The sequence below is a fragment of the Dipodomys ordii genome, unplaced genomic scaffold, assembly GCF_000151885.1.
Source record: "Dipodomys ordii isolate 6190 unplaced genomic scaffold, Dord_2.0 Scaffold51, whole genome shotgun sequence".
Taxonomy (NCBI): domain Eukaryota; kingdom Metazoa; phylum Chordata; class Mammalia; order Rodentia; family Heteromyidae; genus Dipodomys; species Dipodomys ordii.
Genome location: NW_012267267.1, coordinates 3941073 through 3963234, shown reverse-complemented (window position 1 = coordinate 3963234; position 22162 = coordinate 3941073). Strand labels below are relative to the sequence as shown.

The 22162-nt window shown below is 36.2% G+C and overlaps 1 protein-coding gene across 1 annotated transcript in view; it reads right to left on the bottom strand.

Annotated features, from left to right (window-relative positions):
• Positions 1 to 22162, bottom strand: part of Efcab7 (EF-hand calcium binding domain 7) — a 36125-nt gene that overhangs the window by 5281 nt on the left and 8682 nt on the right. Inside the window, exons 6-10 of the mRNA XM_013020642.1 lie at positions 13079 to 13220; positions 10503 to 10612; positions 7928 to 8085; positions 6897 to 7030; positions 2081 to 2229 (exon numbers count right to left, since the gene is read on the bottom strand). Coding sequence (XP_012876096.1) covers positions 2081 to 2229; positions 6897 to 7030; positions 7928 to 8085; positions 10503 to 10612; positions 13079 to 13220 — 693 coding nt within the window. The remainder of the gene's footprint in view (positions 1 to 2080; positions 2230 to 6896; positions 7031 to 7927; positions 8086 to 10502; positions 10613 to 13078; positions 13221 to 22162) is intronic.

Genomic DNA, 22162 nt, shown 5'->3' with positions numbered 1-22162 from the left:
GAAGTGGTGCTGTGGATCAAGTGGTAGAGGTGCTAGCCTTAAGCACAAAGGCTCGGGGATAGCACCCAGGCCCTGAGTTCAAGGCCCTGGCAAAAAAAAAAAAAAGGCATGAAAATGTTAGGCTATTTGTATACATACTGCGTAGCATGGCACCCATTAAAGAATCCTTATCATAATCTAGATCTTAGTTTCATATTTAATAGCTCAAGTAGTTTCCTCATTCAGTATAAGTACCAACAAAATCAATTAAAATACCTTCAGATCTTATTCAACTCCTTTAAATCTAATGTTGCTACATGTACACATCTCTTTGTCACTAGTGAAAAACAGCCCTGGTTGTTTTTGTTTCTTTGGGCTGAGTTGAGGGCCTTGTGCATGCTAATACATATTCTACCACAGAGCTATACCCTTGTCACTAATATCCAAAAGTTTAATAATTTTGTGCTTGAAAAGAAGTTTCATAGTGTAGAAGTTCCCACTTGTGGCATCATGATAGCATTTTAAAAAAGTTCCAGATCTTGGAGCATTTTCGAATTTGAGTTGTTCAGGTTGTCTACTAGGATGGGAATTAAGTGAATATAGTTTCTTATTGTTCTATATTTATCTTTTTGTGATGAAGTAGGAAGATATATTTACTTGATAAGATGAAGTGTGGTGAATTATGTAGACAATTTCACATTGGATAATATGAACATAGCACTGTTGCATACTAGGACAGTCTGTCTTTAACTGAGATGGTTCCTAAGTAATGATTACTAAGTATGTAATGAGCTAGTAAAATGTTCAGCATAAATACTCTGTTCAAAGGGATAATTCATATCCTACATAGAAAACAGGAGGACTTTGTGAGATTCCATCATGCTACTCAGAATAGCACCTACAAATTGCTTATTTCTGGAATTTTCCATCTGGTATTTTTGGATTGCAGTTGACTGAAGATAACTGAAACCTTGAATAAGGGGAGAATCTACTATAAGCTCTTTTGGATCTGAAGATAGCGATCCATCCATAGGAGTTATACCATTCTAAGTGTTCATTGAAAAAACTATTCCCTTACATTGATTGATATAGTAATTAATATTGCCTAATAGCAAGTGATACAAGTCATTTTAAATTCTTTAATCCAGACAATTTAATTAAGACTTGGATTTCCTTTTGAGCAACTAGGGATTTTCTTTTGAGCAACAAAGCTAACACTTCAGGTTGTACCTGGCTTAACAGTACAAGCAAGTTAATCTACAACAATTAAAAGAGGTAATTCTAAAAGGTTATATAAGGGAAATTCAAAGTGGAACTTGTTTCCTTGGTGACAACTGAAATCCAGGGTCATGATTTTGGGTTGCCCTTAAGTCATTTCTACTAACACTTGTATTTTTACTTAATGGCTGTATATGAACTTACTAGATAGCTCAGGAAAACAGTTCTTCTGCCTCAACCTTTTAAGTGCAGAATTACAGGCATTGCCACCATACCTAGCTTTCTGAGGGTTTTTGTTTTGACTACTGTAGAGCGTTTTAGGTTGATTCTTCATGGAATGAAATAATAATCAATGCACAAACTGAAATCAAATCTCTACAAAAAAGAGAATCAACAATAACAATTGGGTGAATTTGTGATGGATTTTATAGTTTCAGTTAGGTATAAATTAGAAGGAGAAACTAAGAATTAAAAAAAGTTTTCACAAACTTTGGCAAACTGATTGTCTTGTTGTCATGTGAACTAGCCATGGAACTGTTGTTAAAACCTGTTCAATAAATCAGAAACAACTCCAACTCAGTAAATATACTTCTGTAAGGCAACCAGTATCTGTTCCTTATTTTTGAAACTCAGGCAGTCAGAGATAGATTTACACTAGTAAGTCTACTATTAAGTGCCAACCAATCAACTTCACCTGAACAACCATATTTTTACTTAGATACTGTCAACTCATTTATGTCTCCACAAACCAGCCAATCCATGAACTTCATGACTTTCCCAAGCCCTAAAATAAATACCCAATTTGAAAATCATGTGTCAGGAAAATGTTCAAGAGGGTAAAATAGTAAGACTAAGCCCCCTGGGAAAACTAGGAGTGCATTACCTCTTCCAGCTCCAGGGCTTTATTGTAGCCCATCGAATGTAGAGTCACCCAGAGGTCAGTAGGATCTCCTTCTCGATCATTAGCTTCCATTAGATTTAAATCCATAAATCCTTGCCTTGTTAATTCATTCTTTTTTGTATCAAAATTCTCTGTTAAGAAAAAGTTTCTTCCATATAGATTTTGAAAACTCATACATTTAATAATATGTCTGTTACTGTTCATAAACGTTTATCTTAATAAAGCCTTCCAAATTGAATAGCAGCTTATAAGTGGAATGAGAATGTCTCAATATATGATTGAGATCTATGTTTTTAATTCTCATGATTCAACAAATCTTGTAGTTTTAAATAGTGCAAATTCATTCCAAAATTAGAGGAAATTATGATCTTTCTGGGTAAATTCCAGCCTGATAAATTCCAATGTAAATTCATTTAGAGTTTAGGCTGATATTTCAAAACAAATATAATGCTTCATATATATTTTTTTCCCTAAACCCAGCAGAGCCTGGATGACTCTGACCTAAGTCTAAGTTCCTCTAAACTACTAGAATTTACAAAAAAGAAGATATGGATGGTGCTGGGTTTGACACTGCTACTTGTCTATTTCTTTTATTTTAACTGAATTTTCCTTTAGTCCTTGAAAGACAATAGGAAACTATATTTTCCCAGGCAATTCTAAGTACACCCATTTTAACAACATTTGGAAGCAAAATTAAAAGTCACCTAAATGTATCCAGACATACATAATTCCTGAATTTGTCTATAAAATGGCTACTTGTCTACGTCATGTTTGTCCCGACAAGACACAGAAAAAATGCTTGGAAAATATACATCTAATAAAGGATTTGTGTTCAAAATATAAAAAGAACTCTTAGAACTTATCAATAAGAAAGTAATAGTTAAAAATGGACAAAATATCTAAGCAACATCTCATCAAATATGATACACAAATGGAAGAAAATAAACACAAAATGTGGTATGTCTATCTACACAGTGAAATATTATTCAACAAATAAGGAGAATTGGCATGGTGGTGAAAGCCTGTAATCCTAGCTACTTGGGAGTATCATCTGGGGATTAGGGAACATGGTTTGAGGGCCTCCTGTGCATAAAAGTTCATGAGACTCTACCTCAATCAGTGGCACCTGTTATCCCAGCTACAGAGGAAGCACAATCACTGGGCACAGTAGCACATGCCTATTAGATGAGGGGAAGTACAAATAGGCAGGTCACAGACAGCTCAAGCTGGTCCAGGTATAAAGTGATAGCCTGCCTTGAAAATAATCAGTTCAAAAAAGACTCAAATGCTAGAGCACCTGCCTAAGAAGTGTGAGCACTGAGTTCAATCTCTGGGATGGAGGGAAGGAGAGAAGAAAGGAGGGAGGCATTCAGGGAGGAAAGGTAGGAGGGAGGGAGAGAAAAAGAATAGATAGATGTGAATAAATGTGGAGAAATCATTTTAAAAAATATGTGAATACAATTCTATAACCTAATAAAAACAGCAAACCTACAGAGAGTTAAAAAGTTGAGTAGCCATTCCAGGTTTGAGGGAACAAATAGATATGTGAATAGATAGAGCACAGGGATTTTTAGGACATAACACTGCATGTGATTCTAATATATACCATTATATATTCGTCAAAATATATTTGTCAAAACCTACAGAACTATATAACGTAAGAGTGAACTCTAATGTAAACTGTGGACTTAATTAGTAATAATGTATCAATATTGACTCATTAATTGTAACAAATGTACCATAATAAATGAATATGTTAATAAGAGGGAAACTTGAGGTGATACTTGGGATTTTTCTATTCAGTTGTCCTATAAATCTAAAATTTCTTATTTATAGAAATAAAAGCACCTCTAAGTCTTTAAAAAGTTTATTGAAATAATATTATGCTCAGTAATATTTTTATTATAGTAAGTAACATCTTTATATGATGAGAAAGATAAACATTTCAGAACCAAAAAGCACATATTTCTTTCCATTTTAAGTCAATCATTAAAAAAATTAGTTTGGGTTCTGAAACCATAGAGTGCTTGAGGTTGAGACACAGCCATGAACCTTGCTTACTGTGTAATATTATTGGTCAGGGTACCTAGCCTCTTTGATTCTATTTCCTTATTTGTAAATGAAAACAACAATAACACTACCTCCAGAGCTCACATGTATGTAGAAGTGTAGAAGCTTAGATCAGCACGTGGTATGTGATAGGTTCTCAAAAAGATAAAAATAACTGCTGGGCACCAGTGGCTCATGTCTGTAATGCTTAGCTACTAGGAGGCTGAGATCTGAGGATTGAGGTTCAAAGCCAGCCTAGGCAGGAAAGTCCATGAGATTCTTAGCTTCAATTAACAACTGAAAAGCCAGAAATAGAGCTGTGGCTCAAGTGGTAAAGTGCTAGCCTTGAGCACAAAAGCTCAGGGACAGTGCACCCAGAGTTCAAGCCCCAGGAATGGCAAGAAACAAACAAACAAACAAAAAAAATACCACTATCAACAACAAAACATACCAACGCTGAAAGTTTAAATTATTAAACTAGAATTTTATCACTAATTTTACTGTAAGAAAATCCTAATTTTGATTCATTGTTATAGATTATGCTGTACTGACAATAAATTGAGAAGGGAAAGATTATATTATTTGCCAAGCATGATAGCTCAAGGCTATAATCCTACTTGGGAGGCCGAGATGGGGGGATTGTGGTCCAAAGCCAGCAGGGCAAAAAGGAGTTTGCAGGACTCCATCAAAATAGATGGCTAGATGTGGTAGTCTGTGCCTATTATTCCAGCTGTGGGGCAAGCACATTTGCTGGGCAAAGTGGTACATCAGGGAGACACAAGTAGAAGCATCACAACCCAGACTGGCCTGGGTAGGGGGGGGTGGAATATAAAGAGAGACACCAAAATTAACCAAAGTAAGAAGGGGCTGGAGGCATGCTCAAGTGGTAGAGCACCGGGCACAAAGTTGAGTTCAATCTCCAGAACCATAAAAAAAGGTTCTATGATAATTGCATCTTAGAGATAATACTGTTACATATATTACCAGGATTATTAAAGTTTAATGTTATAAATCAATACATAGCACTTATTATTAGTTATATTACTTAAAAGGTTACAAAGAAATATACTAAAAAAAATCTCTGTATTAATGTTGTAGTTTTACCCTACTTGTTTGGCTAACAGATTTATTGGACTCCCACCTGACTTACTGACTGCCAAGCTCAGACCATTTTGAGAAACATACACTCCTATCCCAGTGACAGCATAAGTGAATTAATCTATCTTTGGACTATATTCTGGCATCCTCATATTTATTCTGTTATCTACAGTTAGCTATGGTGTTTTGGATTTTTTCCTTTAACCTTTTAATCCCTAAATACACAGGCGATACTCTTATCCCAGATTCCTCCTAAGTGACAAGAGACTGGCTCATTCTCAATGAGGTTCTCCAACCATCTTGACATTCTGGGGTTTAGTATCTCCATTTCTATTTAACTCAAATACAAAAAATATTACGTGTGGGGGGAGGGGGGAGGCTGGGAAGGGATGTGAAGGGTAAACCAAAGGAGGAGGCTGCAATGCTTGGTAAGAAATGTACGCATTATCCTGCCCATGTAATTGTAACTCCTCTGTACAGTATGTTCACAAATAAAAAATAAATAAAAAAAAATATTACGTGTGTGTGCATGCACGCGCGCGTGTGTGTGTTGACCCTACGGCTAGAACTCAGGACTGGGTATTGTCCCTGAGCTTTTGTGCTCAAGGCTAGTGCTCTATCACTAGAACCACAACTCTACTTCTTGTCTTTTCGGTGGTTAATTGAAAAATCTCACAGTCTTTCTTGTCCAGGCTTGCTTAGAACCATGATCCTCAGATCTCAACTTATTGAGTAACTAGGATTAAAAGTGTGAGTCACTGATGTCCAACTAAAGAACTCTTAATAAGTATAAACAAAAAAACTTCTTGGAAGCTACTTAATGTTTTAGTAAAACTGTTTATTAATTCTTTACTGTCCTTGAGCATAGTGTGTAGCTCAGTGATACCAAGGGCTAGTATAGCATTTTTTATAAGCTGGCAAGACTATAGACTGAAAGCTGAAATCATGATTACATAATTCCTTTTGTGTGTGTGTGTGTGTGTGTCGGTCGTGGGGCCTGAACTCTGGGCCTGGGCGCTGTCCCTGAGCTCTTCAGCTGTAGACTAGTGCTCTACCACTTGAGCCTCAGCCCCACTTCCACTTTTTCTGCTTATGTGGTGCTGAGGAATCAAACCCAGGGTCTCATGCTTGCAAGGCAAGCACTCTACCACTGAGCCACCTTCCCAGACCCCATAATTCCTTTTTTAAATACTAGTAATACATTATTGATTTAAGGGAAATAAAATGTTTAAGTGTTTTGGATCTACAAACAATGCTACTACGTGCGTGTGTGTATGTGTGTGTGTGTGTGAGAGAGAGAGAGAGAGAGAGAGACAGAAAGAGCAAGAGAGAGAGAGTATTGTGGCTTCAACTCAGGGCCTAATGCACTCACTTGGTTTGGTTGGTTCTCTACCACTTGAACAAGGCTCTAGCCCAGCTTTTTGCTGATTAATTGGATAAAAACTCTCTCAGACTTTTCTGCCTCGGCTGGTTTTGAACTTTAATCCTCTAGGTCTCAGTCTCCCAAGTAGCTAGGATTACAAGTGTGAGTTACCAGCACCTAAATGCTATAATAATAATGCATGGAGGAGAGATTTGGCTCTTACTTCTTTGTAATAAAAGGATGTCTGATACAGCCTACATCTCCATCAAGGAAGAAAAAAGTGCTCACCTCTGCAGATAGCCCATGCATCTTCGTCACATTTCTCACCACTTGTTCTCAATTCAAAAAAATTATATTCCTCAAGGCTAAGAAGACCATTTCCATCCAAATCAATTATTTCAAATATATCTGATAAAGTTGATCTAAAGTAATAAAAGTAGAACATTTTCTTTAAAACAGCTCTTTGTAAGCCTAACATTCAAAGGAAATAATACCGCATTAATCAATTTCTGTTCCAGGTGCCAGTGGCTCATGCTTACAATCATAGCTACTCAAGAGGCTGAATCTGAGGATTCAAGTTCAAAGCCAACTTGAGCAGGCAAGTCCATAAGATACTTATCTCCAGTTAACTACAAAAAAAAAAAAGCCACAAATGGAGCTGTGGCTCAAGTGGTAGAACACTAGCCTTGAACAAAAAAGCAAAGGGACAACACCCAGGCCCTAAATTCAAACCCTAGTATCAATACAAAAACAAAGAAAAAAACAAAAACAGTTTCTGTGAACTATAATGTATCCTAATACATTTTTATAATACATAGCCATTAACTACAAACACTGTATCATACAATAGATGGCCTGAACTTTTTCCTGCTGCCTAACTAAACACTTACAAACTTATAAACTAATTAAAAACTTTTAACATCTCCCCAATTTTCTTATACCCCCCAGCTTCTAGTAACCACCATTCGACTCTCTGCACATATAAGTCTGTCCTTTACAGATGCCATATGTATTCGATCAGTAGTTATTTGTGTTTGCAAATTTGGTTTATTTATTGTTTTTAGGGTAACAACCTCCAGGTTCATCCATGTTGTCACAAAAGTTGAGGTGCTGAATTAAAATATGAAGGTAGGAGCTGGCCAAAGGAAATGAGAGTAGATAGGCTATTTATATATATATATATATATATATAATTTATTTTAACAATTTTTAATTTATTATTTTAATTTTTAAATTTCCTTATTTTTAAATTTATTATTTTACGTTAATTTTTAATTTTAAAATATTTAACTTATTTTAACAATTTAACATATACTTACTTGAATTCCTTTGTAAGAAATAATTTCCCTGTTTCATCTCTATACACAAGTTGGGCTTCTTCTGTTATTGGTTTTATTTCTTTCCTCAGCCGACAGCCAGTTGTGGAAGGAATTAACCAGTAAGTTCCAGGTCCTAGTTCGCCAGTCCATCCAAACACCTTTTCTCAAAACAATTAAACAAAACAAAGCCATCATGCATCTCAGTGATTTTTGATCATTCTTTAGAAGGAAAAGCATTAGAAATGATTTTGAAATAGACAGTCACCAGTTCTAATAGAGTTCTATCAATGTTTTATAGGTATCAAATCTTAACTGTAACCACAACATAAGACTGTAAGATATAGTCTCTTGTATATTTTTTAAACTATCTTAAAAAATGGACAAAACATTACATATCATATAATTTGTCTCCAACAATCTTCAAAAATATGTAAATATCTTTAACAGGAAACAAAGAGATTAATTTTAAGATGTATTTTCAGTAAATACTGAGCTCCTTAAAGAAAAGTAATAATATTCCATATTATGTTTCTTATTATGATTGAAATATGTGATTTGTAAATCAATGACACAAAAATAAAATTTAAATTTTTTAGACTTTATTATTTTTATGAGTTAAACATTTGTAAGAGCTTAGTATTGTGGATTAAAAATTTTACTAATCTTTATGTAATATGGACTATGAAACAAAATGTAGAATTCTAAGTAAACCTGCCTTATATAAAATTATGTTTCTAATTAAATGTTGAATATTTATGATATCAGGGTATTTATATGGAAAAATATTTTATTTTCCTGTTCTATAAAATAAAGCAAATGGTAACTTTCCAGGAGCTTCCTTCTAAGTAGTTGACCTTCCAGGTAACTTCCTAGGAGCTTCTAGAGTCCCAAAATTATATACATGGGGGCTCTATAGACATATGAACTAGAGGTTTTCTTTCAAATTATTAAATTTATATATTTTTCTAGTTGTGTAAAATGACTAAGCACAGTTACTTGCCCTTCATTGTAGATCAGCTCAAGAGAATTCAGTCAAGTATTGTATACAAATATCCCTTCTAAAACCCAGGTACATGAAGATTCATATATGGAACAAGGCTGCTCTTCTGAATTCCCTGATTGGTCAGAGGAATCATGATCATCTTAAGGTCAATAAGTCCTATTTTGATACAAGAAGCAATCCAATATAACCAAGGGTCATTTAAAGACTACACTACAGGGCTGGGAAGGTGGCTCAGTGGTAGAGCGCTTGCCTTGCATGCATGAGGCCCTGGGTTCGATTCCCCAGCACCACATAAAAAAAAAATACTACACTACAAAATCATGCTTTGAAACCACAGTCTTTTAGATTGGCCAGATATAGATGGATAGCCAGAAATTTTTAAAAAACAGATTTTGTTGCTTCTTAATATATGCAAATATGTGATCCTATGAACCTCCATTAGTCTTCACATATAACTGTGGATAGTAAATGGGTTAGTTCTTCAGGGGCAAAACATTTTTCTTACAGTAATTGTGAAACTAAAAATACAAATAAAAATCCTTTGTAAATATGACATATTTCAGAAAAACAGAATCCTGTACAGTAAAGAGTTAAATAGAAACTCATTCAAACTTTATTATAGGCTTGCTATATACTAACTTTTCTTCCACATGCAATCTCATAAGAAAGTAATTTTACCCAAAACCAAATGGGAATAGCTATTGTTTTAGATAATGCTTTATCTTGAACTTTGTAGTCACTTCTGGAGACAAGTTTAGTCAAAACATTAACTTATGCCACCTTATTTGTTTCTTGCCTATAACTATGGTTGTCTGTTATGAAGCCTACAATAAAGACTTTTATATAACATTCCATCAGGGAAATGTTGGAACTATATAAAGATTAAATATAATATTGCAGTAAACCTTGAATAGTATTATTTCTGTTATGTAGCAGACGTATTTTGTAGTCCTCATAAAATGAATAGCCACATTTATGTATCTGCTTCATATATTTGGCCTCTGAGTAAATACATAATTAGAAAAGATCAGAACAGCCTCAAGGGCAACATCTAAAACCATTTAAAAGCATTTCTTCCTATCAGTCTATTTTGAAATCTATAATATGAGTTAAGTTTGAGGACAATAATCTTGAAGTTTTCCTATTCTGCAGTAAGAATAATATAAGACAAATATCTAGAACAAACTTTTCCAGAGTTTGGAATTGGTTATACTGAGGGTGGGGTGGGGTGAAGTGGGAATATCTACTGGCATCAGTCTTTGTTACTGAGTATAACAGAAAATGCTCACATGTGAGGCACTAGAGCTTTTAGAGAAGAAGAAAGTAAAGTACAATGTTGAAGAAGAACTGGCAAGCCAGAGCTGTCTATCAATCCTCAATCTTTAATAAATTTCAGCAAAGAAAAACTCCTTTACAATTAATAAAACATATATAATATCTATGATGTTTAAGTAATGCATATATCTTAATTGGGAGACTGTTTAAAGAATAAAATGAAACAAATATGAAAATTCCTCAAACTTGAATTCACACAATATTTTTAATTAAACATTAGAAAATAAATTTGTATACTTCTCTGTTTCGTAGTTCAGTAAAACATATTAGTTGTAGATTTGCTCGACTCTCATTTTCCTTAAGAATATATAAGGTAGTATCAACAGACAGCCAAGAAGATAGTTTCCCTATATTCAAAAAACATCCAACACTTTAAGCAAGTTTCTTGCCTCAGCAATTTTAAAATAAATATACATGTAATTTTATATGGAAACATTTTAATATGTGCATACATTATATACAACATTATGAGGAACATTCTCTATATACTCTCTAAAACTCCTATTCTTGAACTCTTTATCAAAAGCTGAGTTCTAAGAGGTGGGCATTTGACACAATGGGTAGAGGGCTTGCCTAGCAGATGTGAGACCTTAGTTGAATGCCAGCATTCAACAAAAACAAAACAAAACAAACAACAAAAACAAAACAAACAACAAAAAAAAACCCAGAGTTGTAGGATACAACTGAGTAGCTTGAAATTCAGGGGAAAACAGACTTTTTAAGGAACAGGAGGAAAAACAGCTAGGTGCTCATAAACTCAACAATCAGATCTTCATCTAAGACCTTTCTCTGAATGTTTGTCTCATATAACCAACTGTCTTTTTGACATTTCCACTTACATTTCTCTTTCCAAAAAATAGGACTCCTGACTTTTCCCATTCTCTTAAGAAAAGCTAACCATGTATATTCTTCTCTGTTTTAACTCCTTGGCTCCAAAATCTTGGAATCATCTTTTAACTTGCACCTATCAAAATTAATCCTCAGGAAGTCCTATTGTTATATTTTTAAAATATAATCAGAATCTCTATTATCCTCTTTTGGGGTGTGTGTGTGTGTGTGTACATATCAGAATCTCTATTAGCCTCCTTTGGAGTGTGTGTGTGTACATATCAGAATCTCTATTATCCTCTTTTGGGGTGTGTGTGTACATATCAGAATCTCTATTATCCTCTTTTGTGTGTGTGTGTGTGTGTCTGTGTCTGTGTCTGTGTCTGTGTGTGTACATATATTTATTTAGTCAGTCATGGGGCTTGAAATCTGGGCCTGGGCACTGTCCCTCAGATCTTCAGCTCTAGGCAAGCACTCTACTACTTCAGCCACAGTGCCACTTCCAGTTTTCTGGTGGTTTACTGGACATGACTTTTATGGACTTTCCTGCCTGGGCTGGCTTTGAACTGCAATCCTCAGATCTTAGCCTCCTGAGTAGCTAGGATTACAGGCATGAGCCATTGGTGCCTGGCTTGGTCTACATTTTGAAAATGACTACTTCAGAGGGTTAGGGAAGATTCTGGTAGCAAGCAAATGTTCCCATAAAATTACAAAACAAAAATAAATATTGGTTTGAAACAATTAACAAAATAGTATCTTGGGAAAACACCTCATAGACATCTGTTGCTGATTAAAAAGGACAAACATTTTGGACAATAGGAAACTCATTTTTATGTAGATATAATTACTATATTATTAATAATAATATTTATTATTGTTGTTATTATTACTACTACTATTATTAATATTGTTGGTCATGGGACTTGAATTCAGGGCCTAGATGCTGTCCCTGAACTTTTTCATTCAAGGTTAGCACTCTACCGGTTGGAGCCATAGCACTACTTCTGGTTTTCTGGTGGTTAACTGGAGGTAAGAGTCTCATAGATTTTCCTGCCTAGGCTGGCTTTGAATTATGATCCTTGGATCTCAGGTCTCAGCCTCCTGAATAGCTAAGATTACAGGCATGAGCCACCAGTGCCTGGCTTATAATTATTAATACTGCCTCAATTATAAACATAAATTTTGAAAGAGTTAAAGATGCATCTCGAACTATGCTTCTACACATTTTTTCCTTAGAAATTTTAATTTAAAAACTGATAAATTGGGCTGGGAATATAGCTTATTGGTAGTGTGCTTGCTTAGCATGCATGAAGCCCTGGGTTCAATTCCTTAGTACCACATAAACAGATAATGCCAGAAGTGGCGCTGTGGCTCAAGTGATAGAGTGCTAGCTTTGAGCAAAAGAAGCTCAGGGGCAGTGCCCAGGCCCTGAGTTCAATCAAGCTCCAGGACTGGCAAAAAATAAACAAAAACAAAAATAAAAACAAAACAAAACCTGATAAATGGAAAAAGCTAAAATTAATTGGAAAATAAAAAGTTACCAGGAGTCCCTAGAATCCAGGCAACATTTTCCTTTTTTTTTTCTTGTCAGTCATGGGGCCTGAACTCTGAGCACTGTCCCTGAGCTTCTTTTGCTCAAGGCTAGCACTCTACCACTTGAGCCACAGCTCCACTTCTGGCTTTTTCTGCTTACACTGTGCTGAGGAATTGAACCCAGGGCCTCATGCATCAAGGCAAGCACTCTACAATTGAGCCACCTTCCCAGCCCCATTTTCCTATGTTTTTAATAAAAATGCTTTAAATGGATATACAAAGCAATTCTTTTGTTTTGTATAACACAGGCAATATATGAAATAATATTTTTCTTTCTTGAGATGTAACCATACATTTCTTAGGTTAGTTACTGGAACTGTTAAATACTTAATTTATTTTCCAAAAAGGGCACAAATTGCTATTTGAAAAATAAACAGAAAATTTTAACTTGCCTTCAACTTGACTCAGGTTTAACGGCTTAATTGTTAGATAAACCATGGACTTTTGAGTTATTTGCATCTTGTATTGATGACTAATAATTTCACCATCTTCTTCTAAAAAGAAGCAGCCTTTTGATTGTACACACTGCCAGTCCTGAAATGAAGATAGAATTTTTTTCAAATTGTGATTGTTACATATTTCCAACATGCATTAGTATGAGAAAACAACCCAAAGATATAAAAGATGTCAAAATATAGTCACTGTTCTCCAGAAATGTTCAGCATAAGAAGAATATGTGTCAGAAATCAGTCACAATTGGTGACTGAGACTAATTATATATACAAAAGAATCCTAAAATTTGAAGTGTCTAAAACAGGGTTTAGCATATTGTAGGTGTTTGACAGATGTTTATTGTCTGATTTACAGGCAAACTAGGTATAAAATGAGTGGCTAGTGATCTACACCATGACTTAATGTCATCTAAATTATGAAAAGTTAGGAAAATCCACAAGAGAATAAGAACATAAAGCCCAAAAAGCAAGAACTGAGGCAAAGTAATAAATACATTGTCATAATAATTTGGATTAAATTAGTGCTGGGAGCATAGCAAGAAAAGACTGCTAAAATGAATACATTTAAAGAAAAAGTGATAAGGAAAAAGGGAGGAAGGTATGGAGGGAGGAAAAGAAGAAAAGAAAGAAAAAAGAAAAAAGAAAAGAAAATATGCTGATATATAAGAAATATAAGTTTGGGGAAGGACCTTTCTGGATTGGCTGTTGCTTGGTGTAGCCAAATCTCTCTCTTTTTTTTCTTTCCAGTCGTGGGGCTTGAATTCTGGGCCTGGGTGCTGTCCCTCAATTCTTCAGCTCAAGGCGAGCGTTTGTACCACTTAAGCCACAGCACCACTTCCAGTTTTCTGGTGGTTAATTGGAGATAAGAGTCTCAGCATAGGCAGGCTTTGAACTACAATCCTCAGATCTCAGCCTCCTGAGTAGCTAGGATTATAGGTGTGTGAGCCATCAGCGCCCAGCTCCAAATCCTTTCTCTTAGTCTGAATTAAAATGTCTATTTATGACTGGGTGCTGGTGGCTCACATCTATAATCCTAGCAACTTAGGAGGCTGCATCTGAGGATCCTGTTCAAAGTCAGCCTAGGCAGACAAATGAGTAAGACTTTTAGCTCCAGTTAATGAGGAAAAAGTCAGAAGTAGAGGTGTGGCTCACTGGAAGAACATCAGCATTAAGAGAAAAGACCAAGGAAGAGCACAAGACTTCAAGTTCAAGCCTCAGTACTGACAATACATATATGTAGGGTCTCAAAACAAGAATCAAGTAAAGGGGCTGGGAAGGTGGCTCAGTGGTAGAGCGCTTGCCTTGCATGCATGAGGCCCTGGGTTCAATTCCTCAGCACCACATAAGCAAAAAGAAAAACCCGGAAGTGGCGCAGTGGCTCAGGTGGTAGAGCGCTAGCCTTGAGCTGAAGAGTTGAGGGACAGTGCCCAGGCCCAGGGTTCAGGCTCCATGACCAGACCCAAGGAAAAAAAAAAAAGAATCAAGTAAAAATTTTAAATGGTATACTGCACAAAAAGCAATTGATGCATTCTTTGCTGACATTATGAGAAATATACCAATACTATAGGTATATGCAAAATGCTTCTCACTTTATCATTGCCCACCTGTAATGTAAGCATATTTCTGTTCTATTCTTAATAGTTTTCAAAAATAAAGTATCAATGAGCTCTTGATATGATTTCATAGGTTTTTTTATTTCATAAGTTTTTAAAATATCTGTAAGGATATTTAGATATTAAGTTCAAGGCTTTAATAATATTGGTAACCATTCAAAAAGTATTCATTAAGCTCTATAACATTCACATCATGAATATTTTTAATCCATTATACAAAAATTCACTGTGACATGGAAAAAAAAACAGAGCAAAATTAGTTTACGTTGAAGTTCTTTTTTTCAATTTATTTCTTTTTTCTTCTTATTTTGCCAGTCCTGAAGGCTTGAACTCAGGACCTGGGCACTATCCCTCAGCTTCTTTTTTGCTCAAGGCTAGCACTCTACCACTTGAACCAAAGAACCTTCTGGCTTTTTCTATTTATGTGGTACTGAGGAATCAAACCCAGGGCTTCATGAATGCTAGGCAAGCACACTATCACTAAGCCACATTCCCAGCCCCTGAAGTTGATTTCTGATTAACTTTCTTTTATTTTTTATTTTATTTTATTTTTCCAGGGCTGAGGACAGAACCCAGGGCCTTGTGCAAACCCTCAGCCCCTCACTTTCTTTTATAATAGGCTGAATTAGCCTAACATATACTTATATAATATTTTTCTATTATAAAAGTCATAATTATTTTAATTTTTAATACAGTTAGTTTTTTTGTACTGGGGTTTGAACTCAAGGCCTTAAAAGCCTGTTTGGCTTACTTGCATGGCTGGTGTTCTAGCACACTAAACCTCTAGACCAGCTTTTCCTTGGTTATTCTGGAGATAAGACATAGCCAACTTTTCTGTCCCTGCTGGCTTCAAAATGCAATGCTCTGGATCTTAGCCTCTGGAGCAGTTAGGATCACAGGTATGAGCCACCAGTGCCCAGCTAAAATAGAAATTTAAAATAGAAAAATCCAAAGGAAGAAAAGGAGGAAGGGAAGGGAGAAGGGAGAGAAGGAGAGAAGGAAGAAAAGGAGGGAAGGTGTGAGGGAGGAAGAAAGGGAGGGAAGGAAGGAAGGAGGGTGGGTGGGTAGACAGAAAGAAGGAAAGAGACTTTGCTCATGTAACTGTAACCCCTTTGTACAGTATCTTTACAATAAAAATACATAAAGAAAGAAGGAAAGAGGGAGGGAAGAGAGAGAAAGGAGGGAAGAAGGGAAGGAGGGAGAAGGGAGAAAGAAAAGAAGGGAGTAAGGAAAGAGGGAAGAAAGGGAGGAAATAGAAAATTCAAATGATTGAATAGCTACCTACTACCATTTTCTGATTTTTATATAATCCTTTCTAATACTGTCATATACAGAAATCTATTTTTCACATTCCAGTAAATACCATTTTGTTTTCTTCCCTAAATTTAATCTATGTCCAAAAGGTTTGATTGTTGAAAAACAAAGTTGGAGGAATCACATTTTCTGATTTTAAAATTTACTACAAAGCCACAATAATCAAAAGAGTATAGAATGGCACAAATGCAGACATCATGGACACCAACAGAAATAGAATGCATAGGCTAAAAATAAGCCTTCATTTACACAATCAAATGGTTTTCAAAAAAAGAGTGCCAAGACCATTCATTGAGGAAAAGACAGTCTTTTTCTTATTAAATGAGGCTAAGGAAACTGGAAATCCATGCACATATAAATTTACTCAATATACAAAAATTAACTCAAAATGACCTGATTACCTAAACTTAAGTGCTAAAACTGTAAAACTTCAAGGAAAAATATAAAGGAAAGCTGGCAATGAATTTACCAAAGACTTCTTGGATGTGACACCAAAAGCACAGGCAATAGAAGAAGGAAAATTAGAAAAATCTGACTTTTCCAAAATTGTAAATTTTTGTATATTAGTGGACATTACCAAGAATAAAGAGATAACCCACTCGGACAGGAAAAACAATTTGCAGATCATGTATCTGAAAGGGATTACTATCCAGAATACATAATGAAGTAGAAATCAGCAATAACTGAACATGCCACGCACCCTTATCAGATTATTACACATTATGCACCTGTATTGAAATCTCATACTATATCCCATAAATAATTACAGTTAATATAGCCAAATTTTAAGTATGTATATTAAGAAGAAAGTATTCAGGCTAAAAATAGGTAGAAACACTGAGTTACTCTTTCTTCAGAGAAGATAACATAGATGACCAATAAACACATGAGAAGATGCTAATCCATCACTAATCATTATGAAAATGAAAGTCAATACCCAATATGATATAACTTCACACCCATTAGAAGAGAGAGGGAGAGAGGGAAAGGGAAGGGGAAGAGAGGTGAGGGAAAGGTGAAGGTAGCTCAGGGGTAGAGTGCTTGCCTCGCATGCATAAGACCCTGGTTTCGATTTCTTAGTACCACATAAACAGAAAAGGCCAGAAGTGGCACTGTGGCAGAGCACTAGCCTTAAGCTGAAGAGTTCAGGGACAGTGCCCAGGGCTAGAATTCAAGCCTCACAACCAACAAAAAAACAAAACAAAACAAGGGGGTGGGGAGAGGATGGGAAGGGATGGGAAAGGGAAACAAAGAGGAGGCAACAATGCTTGATAAGAAATGTACTCATTACCTTGCCCATGTAATTGTAACTCCTCTGTATGGTATTCTCACAATAAAAAAATAAAACAACAACAACAAAAAAACCAAGAAAACAGAATTCCCTATGATTCAGTAATTCAATTTCAGTCTACGTACCCAAAAATTGAAAGCAGGAACTCAAATAAGAATTTGTACATCAGTTTTCATAGCAGCCTTGATCAGCAAAGGATAGAAAGTATCCTAATGCCCATTGGTGAATTAACAGATAGACAAATGTGTCATTTCTATACAATTGGGTTATAATTCAGACTTTAAAAAGTGACATTCTGACACATTCTACATACGGGTTTAACAGACATCAAGCTAAAGAAATAAGCCAGACACAATAGAACAAATATATGATTCCATTTATAGAAACACAGAATGATCAAATTCACTAAGTAGAACAGTAATTCCAGGGATTGAAAGAAAGAAGAAATAGTGAGTTAGGTTTTAGTGGGTTGAGTTGTAGATAACAAAGTTCTGTAGATGAATAGTAGTGATGGATGAACAGTGTGGATGTATTTAATGCCCCAGAATTGTATTCTTAAAAATACATCAAATGGCTGGGTACCATTGGCTCACTCCTCTAATACTCTCAGGAGCCTAAAATTCAGAGGGTTGTGGTTTGAAGCAGCCCAGGTAGAAAAGTTTTGCTAGATTCCATTTCCAAAATAATCAACAAAGACAAGACTGGTGGCTCAAGTGATAGAGTGCATGCCAAGTGAGAGGCCTTACACTTAAAACCTAGTACTGTCAAAAAAATCAAAGGTATATATTTTACTATCTGAAAAGTCATTTTATAGCCAGGTATTAGCGTCTTATTCATTGTAATCCTAGCTTCTTGGGAGGCTGAGATTGTTGGGGTTATGGTTCTAAGCCAGAAGGGGTAAAAGAAATGTCCATGAGACACTTTCTCAAGGAACTGCTGGATGTGGTGGCATACATCTATTATCCTACCTTCCAGGAAGCCCAACATAGGTGCATCTCACATAGGAACAAGCACTGGGAAAAAAGGAGAGTCCATTTCTAAAATAAGGGAACATCAGGGCTAAAGATATGTCTCAATAGTTAGAGTGTGTAGCAGACCCCAGCACCACAAAACCATTTTGTTATACAATATTCAAAATTTCAATTAACTAGTTTTATGATTAAAAATTGAATTGGAGCTAGACACTGGTAGTTCAAGCCTGCAATTCTAGCTACTCAAGAGGCTCAGATCTGAGGATCAGGATTTGAATCTAGCCAGGGCAGGAAAGTCTGTAAGACTCTTTTCTCCAATTAACTACTAAAAGGCAAAAGTGGAGCTGTGGCTTAAGTGGTAGAGTGTCAGTCTTAAGCAAAAAGCTCAGGGACAGTGCCTAGGTCCTAGTTGGTGCCCTAAAACTTATATACACAAACACACAACAGTTGATCAGTAATAGGTACAAAAACATAATCCCATCTAGGGAGGTAGGGGGCTAATGATATTAGGCTGTACGGACAAAAGTTGAAGAATATATCACACAAAAAAATTAAAAGCAGAAGGACTAGGTGCCTAACTCACATAATAGAGCAAGTGCTTACAAAGTATGGGGCCCTGAATTCAACTTTCAGTATTGTCAAAAAGTAAAAACTGAGTTGGTATACTATCACTTGTTCCTAAAGTGTTGGCCATATAGGTCATTTCCAATTGCTCTGCAGTACGGATAATGCCAAAGTGAATATTACTTTCTCTAAATGTTTTCCACTTGAAGAATGACTCTTCTGAGAACAATTTTTCTGTGAAAAATGTTAGGAAAAAATTATGTGCATTTTAAAGGCTACTGACATGTATTCCTATATTAATGTTCCATATCCTCCCTTCCTTCCTTTTTTCTTTCTTTTCTCTCTTTCTTCTTTCCTTTTCTTTTTTTTCCCTTCTTCTTTCTAATCCTGGGGCCTGAACTCAGAGCCCAGGTGCTGTCCCTGAGCTTTTGTGCTCAAAGTTAACACTCTATCACTAGAGCCGAGCCCACAGCTCCACTTCCAGCTTTCTGGTAATTAATTTTTTAATTTAATTTTTAAATTCTGGACAGGAGTCTCACTAACTTTGCCATCTGAGCTGGCTTTGAACCACAGTTCTCAGTTCTTTTTTTTTTTTTTTACCGGTAGTGGGGCCTGAACTCTGGGCCTGGGCGCTGTCCCTCAGCTCTTCAGCTCAAGGCTAGCACTCTACCACTTGAGCCACAGCACCACTTCCGGCTTTTTTTTTCTTATGTGGTGCCGAGGAATCGAACCCAGGGCCTCGAGCATGCAAGGCAAGTGCTCTACCACTGAGCCACCTTCCCAGCCCCCAGTTCTCAGTTCTTAGCCTCCTGAGTAGCTCAGATTACAGATGTGAGCCACTGACTCTCAGCTTTAACCCTTAACCCTTTACGTAAAATTCCTATTCATATGGTAGTCACACAGCTGTACTGAAGACTTGGTATTTTTCTTATATATTTTAATAAATTCTTTTGCCTATTTTAGATATTAACTACATGTTGTAGGGTTTGCAGCATGTTTTTTGTTTTTTTTTTTTGTTGTTGTTTTTTGGTCGGTCTTAGGCCCGAACTATGGGCCTGGGCGCTGTCCCTCAGCTCTTCAGCTCAAGGCTAGCACTCTACCATTTGAGCCACAGTGGCACTTCCGGCTTTTACTGCTTATGTGATGCTGAGGATTCAAACCCAGGGCTTCATACATGCAAAGTAAGCACTCTACCACTGAGCCAACTTCCTAGCCCTCCATGTTTTTCTCTTGTTTTACTTTTGGTTATTTCTCAACTTGTATAAGCTTTCCATTTTTTTAAATTTTTATCTTTTCTTTTGAGATTTCTTCTTAGCCTGATTTCTAACATTTTATCATTACTGTTTTACTATTACTCAAGTTTTCAGCAATTCATTAATCATATGTACTGTCACAAAGATATGTAGGTATCAAAGATATATATTTTTTTAATTCTGAGAAATTATGATGTAGCTTCAATTTGGAATTGATCTTAACCTCCTTAAATATATTGCCAATGACAGAAACAAGTCATTACATATGAGACTTCAACAGTACCTCTACAATGCAATATGGACTAGATAAAATTAAGTCTTTTTACGTGTACGTGTGTGTGTGTGTGTGTGTGTGTGTGTGTGTGTGTGTTTTGTGTGTGTTGGTCCTGGGGCTTGAACTCAGGGCCTGGCCACTGTTCCTGAGCTGTTTTACTCAGAACTAGTGCTCTACCACTTGAGCCACAACTCTACTTGAAGTTTTTTGGCAATTAATTCCAGATTAGAGTATTATCGACTTTCTTGCCAGGCTGGCTTTGAGCCATGATCCTCAGATCTTAGCCTCCTAAGTAGCTAGGATTACAGGCATGAGCCACCAGCACCTGACAATAAAATTAGTCATTTTAATAAACAGAGACATTGGATAGCCAATAATTATATGGGTTCAGAGTTCATATAAATAATAATCCTAGAATCTATAACTTTGGGCTAATATTTTTACCATTACATTGAATCTCTCAGACTTTTCTGCCTGGGCTGGCCTTGCACCATGATGCTCCCAATCTCAACCTCCAATGTAGACTTGGATGTCAGGCACTCCGGCTAAGGGGTGTCCTAAACTTTCCTGGCCACCATGACCTTAAATCTCAATCCTCACTCTTAGCTTCGCAAGTAGCGAGGCTTTCAGATGAGTGATACCAGCTCCAGGCATGATTTTTTTTTTAAAAGACAGTCTCTTGCTAGGTAGCTCAAGCTGGGCTCAAACTCACAATTCTTGGTTGCATACGTGCTGAGATTATAAGCATGTGCCACACCTGGATTCTGCTATGATTTTTGTGTGTATGCGTGTGCCAGGAGTCCTGGGGCTTGAACTGAAGGCCTGGGCACTGTCTGTGCTTTTTGTACTCAAGGCTAGCGCTCTACCACTAGAGCCACAGCCTCACTTCTGGCTTTTTGAGGTAGTTAATTGAAAAGTCCAATGGATTTTCCTGCCTGAGCTGGCTTTAAAAATGATTTTCAGGTCTTAGACTCCTGAATAGCTAGTATTATAGGCATGAGCCACCAACACCCAATCTTGCCATGATTATCTTTAAAGCCAGCTTTCTAAAGAAAATTGTTTATGTTATTAATAAAGCATACTGAAGCATTATCATTAAACAAATGTTAAGTAAATGTAATTTTTTGGTTTCTTACTAAAACAATGTTGATTTCAGTAGTTATAGCATTACTTGTATTTATGACTATGAGTGTAGCAGCTCCCCACTGTTTAAGTAAAATTGTAAAAAGTAATGCACTTTGCTTGGTAAACTGATAGTGAACATAATTTGTGCCACTTGGGAAACTCAATGATGAAAGATTTTTCCAAGGCTAAATGCTTCTTCTGGGGATAGTACTATGGGTTGACAGGAGATAGCTTTATAAAATCTAGCAGGGGAGACTTAAACATTTTTATTAGAAGATCTTTCCTAAGTTCCATTCTAGAAAATAATGCTATAGTAGATAAGAATTTGAGTTTCTATGGAAAGACTGCCAAACTATACATCACTCCACTATATATAAGTGAGAAGGGCTGGAAATGTAGAACACCTAATCTAGAAGTAAGACAATGCACAGGACTGACACCAACCACACCTGCAGTGTGATACATTATTCTTTTTTTTTTTGGGGGGGTGTCCAGTCGTAGGGCCTGAACTCTGGGTCTGGGCACTGTCCCTCAGCTTTTCAGCTCAAGGCTAGCGCTCTACCATTTGAGCCACAGTGCCACTTCTGGCTTTTTTCTTTTTGCTTATGTGGTACTGAGG